Source organism: Rhinopithecus bieti, unplaced genomic scaffold, assembly GCF_001698545.2.
Source record: "Rhinopithecus bieti isolate Rb0 unplaced genomic scaffold, ASM169854v2 scaffold_6063, whole genome shotgun sequence".
NCBI classification, from domain to species: domain Eukaryota; kingdom Metazoa; phylum Chordata; class Mammalia; order Primates; family Cercopithecidae; genus Rhinopithecus; species Rhinopithecus bieti.
The window spans coordinates 3,059,957-3,066,289 of NW_016805186.1; the positions used below are offsets into that span (position 1 = coordinate 3,059,957).

The 6,333-nt window shown below is 47.9% G+C and overlaps 1 protein-coding gene and 2 pseudogenes across 1 annotated transcript; all 3 read right to left on the bottom strand.

Annotated features, from left to right (window-relative positions):
* Nucleotides 1-321: 321 nt before the first annotated feature.
* On the bottom strand, nucleotides 322-5,113 carry LOC108529300 (putative ankyrin repeat domain-containing protein 19). Its single transcript, XM_017871537.1, has 3 exons — nucleotides 4,583-5,113; nucleotides 815-929; nucleotides 322-652 (listed from the first exon to the last, which is right to left on the bottom strand). Exons 1-3 carry the CDS (start codon nucleotides 4,786-4,788, stop codon nucleotides 473-475), a joined length of 501 nt encoding a protein of 166 aa, XP_017727026.1. The 5' UTR covers nucleotides 4,789-5,113; the 3' UTR covers nucleotides 322-472.
* LOC108529264 (mitochondrial intermembrane space import and assembly protein 40 pseudogene) lies at nucleotides 2,219-2,760 on the bottom strand (annotated as a pseudogene).
* A 47-nt stretch (nucleotides 5,114-5,160) lies between the features above and the next one.
* LOC108529269 (uncharacterized) overlaps nucleotides 5,161-6,333 on the bottom strand; it is a 2,967-nt pseudogene continuing 1,794 nt past the window's right edge.

A 6,333-nucleotide genomic window follows, 5' to 3' on the forward strand; every position in this document is an offset into this window, starting at 1 on the left:
TATTTTATTTTATTTTATTTTTTTTTTTTTGAGACAGAGTCTCGCTCTGTCGCCCAGGTTGGAATGCAGTGGCCGGATCTCAGCTCACTGCAAGCTCTGCCTCCCGGGTTTACGCCATTCTCCTGCCTCAGCCTCCCAAGTAGCTGGGACTACAGGCGCCCGCCACCTCGCCCAGCTAGCTTTTTGTATTTTTTAGTAGAAACGGGGTTTCACGTGTTAGCCAGGATGGTCTCGATCTCCTGACCTCGTGATCCGCCCGTCTCGGCCTCCCAAAGTGCTGGGATTACAGGCTTGAGCCACCGCGCCCGGCCTAATGCTTCTTTAAAAGTATCAATATTTAAAGTAAAACCTTAGACAATGAAGTTATTTCAAAATGTTTTCATTCAGGAACGCTCGATCTTCCAAATATGAAAAATTGACTCTTACCTATGTCAATGTTAAAACAAACATTTTGAAAAGAAAGTTGATTGATCTATACCTCATTTAGTGCTTCAATGTTTGCACGGTGGGAAAGCAGTTTTTCTGCCAGTGAAGTTCCCTTATTATACACAGCATAATGGAGAGCAGTGTTGCTGTAGATATCCTTAATGTTTGGATTGGCGCCACGTTCCAGGAGAATAATGGCACAAGCCTCTTCCTGGCAATGTACAGCCTATTAGTGTTAGATAAAAAATTAGACTATAAATTCTAATAATTCAAAATACATATTCCACAGGTTTCACCAACTAGTTATATTTAAATGACATCAATTCATTTTAATTCTATGTATTTATATCAAATCCATTTCATGATGAAGGAGTTGCCTACTATATACCTTCATTAATGGTGTCCTGTTTAGTCTGTCACAGATGTCGATCTGGCAACTTCTGCTCAGCAAGACAGTGACCACTTCCACACGGCCATGGGCACAGGCCAAATGTAGAACAGTCCTATGAGAGTGAGAGTTTTCAGGAAATTGTAGTGCAGTATCTCAAAACCTACAGTGGTTCATGTAATTGTAAACATTGAATAGCATGTTATTCCTCTGCCTTCAAAACAAATACTTTTCTTTTGAAGAACGTACAGTGTTTATTAGCTCTTACTGCTCCCTACCTTAATGAAACAGCAGCCTATTTGGATAGAATGAGCTTGGATTCAGTTCAACTAGAGCTTGGTGTTTGGATTCAGTTCAACTAGAGCTTGAGTTTTACTTTCAACTCGGTCACTTACCAGCTATTGCTCAGTCTTTCTGTGCCTCATTTTCCTCATTAATAAAGACAACGATAGCTCACAGGACACCACTGTGATGCTTAAATGAGAATCCCTACTAAAGTATTTAGAACCATTTCTAGAACAAGCAACAACTCAATAATTGTTAGATTTTTGTTTTTTGAGACTGGGTCTTGGTGTGTTGCCCAGGCTGGAGTGCAATGGTGTTTATACCTCACTGAAGCTTGGAACTCCTAGGCTCAAGCAATCCTCCTGCCCCAGCCTCCTGAGTAGCTGGGGCCACAGGAGCGCACCAGCATGCTCAGTTAATTTTTTTTTTTTTTTAGAAATCATGTTTCCTTTTAATTGAATACTTAATTCACAATGTTTCTTCTCTTCCTGCTACTCTGGTTATAATTAGGTCCCCACCTCTCAAGAACATTGCACCTGACCAGATTGAGAGCCAATGTGAACATAAGCCCCAAACCAGGGCTTTCGGAATAACAAGGAACAGCCAAGCCAGCCTCTCCCTTCACTTAGAAAGGGATTATGAATGGGAGGGTCCAAATCTTCATCAACCAAACACAGAAAACCAGGAGCTCCACACCAACATGGAAACTAAAATGTATCAGGAATGAAGAACAGTACACCTTCACATACTCAAGGTCAGGATGGGTTTGCAGAAATCGTATCTGACCATTTGGCCTCTGCTAGTAGATATGGCCCCACTCCAGCATTTTTAAGAGAAGATGTTTTTGTTTCTATTACTTGTATTATTTCCCCCAAGGGGTATCAAATCTACGAAAAGGAATATAATGAATCAGAATAAATCAGCTCACTCACAAGAAACATTCTTGGGTAATGGTTTTTAGTTGCTGAGTTTATTCAGCATGTTATTTAAAAGCGGCAAAATTCAGGGCAATCTGAGAAGATAATTCAAAAGTGGTGGATACAGGTTTACGTAGGACACACATACATACAACCCCCATGTTTTTCAGTGTATATGTCAAGAGGCCAAGACCCCTGATCATCAAAATAAGTTATTTTGTATATTACAGTGCACAGGACAACAGAGGGAAAGACACTTTCTTGGAAGGTTACGACAAGGCCTTTTGCAAAAGGTCCACTCCAGAAGGACTGGAGCCCAGTGCCTTGTGGCCTTCATTAACTTGACCCCTCCCTCAGTGGGAGCTGTTTCTTCTACTTGTTCTGCTGGCTTCTTCTCTCTTTCCTCTTCCTCATCCTCATCCTCTTGGGGATAGAGGTCTGGGTATTTCTGCATGCATTCCTGCATGGCCCGGAACTGGTCTACATAGTCTGACCCTTGATCTCCTCCGTGCTATAGTGGAAGCAAGAAAAGGCTGACTTGAACTGTTCTCCACAGGGGCCGCTGGCCATTCCCCTAAGCCATGGGCAGTTCCAATTAATGGTTCCATCTGGTAGTATCAATCCATGCTCCTCGTATGGATCATTGGGGTCATCAGTCACCAATTCCGCATTGCTTGGAGTTTTATGATCTTCTTTGGTTACAAATATGATTCGAGCCTTCCCTTTCTGCCGGCACTAGGACATGGCTGCACCCGTCCCTGAGACCTTGTAGAAGTGGCGGTGGCGGCAGCTGCAGCCTTACCCTGCTCAGCTAATTTTAAAAAATATTTGTAGAGTAGGAATCTCACCTTGTTACTCAGGCTGGTCTCAAACTCCTCGCATCAAGGGAAGCTTCTATACTTCTATACCTATTGCCACTTTCAATGGTCACATATTATTCCATGCTATGGTTGCAAATGAAATTTATTTAAAGGATCCATTCTATGGGTTCTTGTTAACATAAATGCTGCGAAAAACAAAGTGCATGTATCTCTATTTTCTAAAGGTATTTTAATACAATGGAGTTGATGGGTAAAGGGCATAGACATTTTTTAAATGTGGTAATTATCTCCAAATTATCCACTTGAAAAGTCATCAGCAACTTAAACTTCAAGCAGCAGTATAAGTACCATTGCTCTTTATTCTCACATTGTGGATAGAAAACAGTCTCATTCCTGTTCTAACTTAAATTCTCTTATGAGAAACACTAAGGATTTTTTCCTATGCAACTTGTGGATCTGCAAAAAAGTACTTTGCTCACTTTTAGAGTTCCTTTCTTGTGGATTTGATTGGAAAGAATTCCCTGTAAAATAAAGATATGCTTTTTATCTGTATATATATATATATCTAACATGTATCAGTAATATATACAATTTTTATATGTATAATCAGTTATATATAATATATATAATAAAGAATTCCCTGTAGGATGAAGATACACTTTTCATCTGAATATCTATTAATATATATATTAGTAAAAATATATATAGTAAATATTTTCCAAGTATGTTATCTTTTGTCAATTTTTTTCTGATACACAGGGGGTTTTAATTTGTAGTTTGCTAAATCAGCCTTCAGAATGCCTGCTTGTGAGGTCATTCTTAGGAGGGCCTTTGTCAATGTAAAATGTACCTGTATAAATAGGCATTTGTGTTTTCTTCTGGTACTTTACTCATTTGCATATGCAAAAATTTCAATTTGTATTCCATCAGGAACTCATTTTTTTGTGACAAAAGATTTCATTGGTCTTCTAACAGCAGGCATTTTTTAAATAACTCATCCTTTCCTACTAATCTGAAATGTTACCATTATAAATCCCTACATCTGCATCTTACATATATTTCAGTGTTTCTGGATTTCCTGTTCTGCTTCATGTTTTATGTCTTTTCAGCTGTTAGTAAATAATTGTGGGAATAGCACATTTTGATATTTAGAGGAGCAAGTCTTTTTTCACTCCATTATAAAATTTTTAAAATGTCATCATAATAGTAAGGTAGACAGCAGGTATTATGCAAAGATGAAAAAAAACCTTGATATTTTCATTCGGTTTCTGTAAAGCTGATAAACATAGAAAGAGCTCATATTTTGAGAAACTGAGTCTTCTCATTCAAGAACCCGGAACCCATGTCCCACTTCCAAGTGTCCCTCTGAGAAGCCGCAGTAAAGAACCTATCTACCCAGGTGGATTCGGATGTGAAACCGACACAGGGTTTTTTATCTGAGAACCTTCGCCTACTGAAAATGGCTCCTGGTATTTTTGACATGGGAACGAGTTCTCATTAGGCACCTCCCTATCATGCATATGACCCCATGTTTTAAACGTGTATACGCTTAACTTCGTGAGTTAAATCACTCAAATTCTCCACCAAGCGCTACAGGAGGGAAATTGCCAGCGATGGAAAGCAGCTGAGGCTCCGTTTGGCTCCTTGGCTCGAGGGTCCCGGCGCCCTCCAAGGCCCCCGCCTCAGGAGCTGCGGGGAAGCCGGGCCTAGGGTCCCCCTCCCACCGCGGGCTGAACCCCACCTACCTGTCCCTTCTGTCGCGGGCGTCCACGTCCCAGAACCTGCGCGTCAGGCAGCGCTCTACCTCCGCCGCGTCGCCCTTGATGGCCGCCCTGTGGATTTTCCGCAGTTCCCAGTCCCGGGTGTGGTACCCGCGACCCGCGTACTCTTTGTCCCTGGAGCTCAGGAGCGCCTGGCCCAGGCGTCTCCCGAAGCTGAAGAGCTTCCTCATGGTGGCAACTTCTCAGACGCCCACCACCCGCTCCTGAGCCCCCGCGGCTCCCCGTGGCCTTTCCACCCCCACCCAGTCCCAAATCCGCGATCCCCCCACCAACCTGCGATCCACCCCCAAATCCAAGATCCACCCCCAAACCCGCGATGTAGCTCAGAATCCGCGATCCAGCCCGGTCCACCACAGCCTTCAGCAGCGACACTCGCAGCCTCCGACCTCTCAGACCCAGCGAGCCCCAGCGAAGCCGTTAGGCGCGCGCCTGCAGCTCAGCGCTCCGACCTCTCGAACCTCGTGGACCCAGCGAAGCCGTTAGGCGCGCGCCTGCAGTTCAGCGCTCCGACCTCTCACACAGATCGAGCCCCCACGAAGCCGTTAGGCGCGCGCCTGCAACTCAGCGCCAGCCGGGACTCCGGAAGCCGCTCTCAAGCCCGCGTGGCCGGCAGGGGGCGGCTGCAGCTCGGGCGCAGGAGCCGCTGGCTTGCGGGTTCTCCTGGGCTCGCGGGGACGTCCCGGAATCGCCGGCGCGCATCCCTTCCGGCCTGAGGCATCGCCCGGACGTGACTCCCGCCCCGCTCCTCCTTCGAAGAGAGGTCGGGGCCGCTGGCAGGGACCCTCCGCAGCCACCGGGGATGGTGCTCAGGGCTGGTTCCCGCCTCCGTGCAGCCGCCACCGGGCAGACCGCCGGGCTTGGCCGCAGCCAGGGCGACATCTAGCCCCGGTTCTGCGAGACTGGGAGCGCCAGCGAGCTTGGGAGTTGCCAGGCGGCTGCGGCTGCGGCTGCTGCGAGCAGACAAAGGGCACCTGCAGCTTGGGCGCCCAGGCGGCGAGGCGTGGCCTGGGCGGCCTCTGAATCGCGAGTGCACATGGCCTGAGAGCCCGCCAGACCCTGCCCCCGCCCGCTTCTCCTCTGCCTGAGCTCGGGACCGCTAGCTAGTGGCCCTCTGCAGCCACCGGGGATGCGGCTGAGGGCCGGTTCCCGCCCCTGTGCAGCCGCCGCAGGGCAGACCGCCTGGCTTGGCCGCAGCCACAGGGATATCTGGCCCCGGTTCTGAGATGTTAGAAGTGCGGGCGGGCTCAGGAGTTCCCTGGAGGCTGCTGTCTGCACACAAAAGGTGGCTGCAGCTTGGGTGCCCGCCCAGGCGTGCTGGAGAGGCATGGTCTGGGCAGCCTCGGGATCGCCAGCGCGCCCAGCCTGAGTGCCCCCAGGCCGTGCCTTCCGCCCCACTCCTCCACCGCAGGGAGATCGGGGCCGCTGGCATGGGCATTCGGCAGTCACCCGGGATAGGGGTGAGCGGCGGGTTCTCAGTTCTCGCCCTTGTGCAGTCACCGGGCAGACTGAATTTCTAACATCGCAAATTAAAGAAAAATAGGCGGCCGGGCGCGGTGGCTCAAGCCTGTAATCCCAGCACTTTGGGAGGCCGAGACGGGCGGATCACGAGGTCAGGAGATCGAGACCATCCTGGCTAACACGGTGAAACCCCCGTCTCTACTAAAAAATACAAAAAACTAGCCGGGTGAGGTGGCGGCGCCTGTAGTCCCAGCTAC

Bases quoted from the DNA above. Each gene is read 5' to 3' on its own strand.
- LOC108529300 (XM_017871537.1), bottom strand. From the start codon at position 4,788: ATGAGGAAGCTCTTCAGCTTCGGGAGACGCCTGGGCCAGGCGCTCCTG. The intron at 930-4,582 runs GTAGGTGGGGTT...TCACTCTCATAG, and splicing joins GCCCGCGACAGAAGGGACAG to GACTGTTCTACATTTGGCCT. The intron at 653-814 runs GTATATAGTAGG...TAACACTAATAG, and splicing joins ACAGGACACCATTAATGAAG to GCTGTACATTGCCAGGAAGA.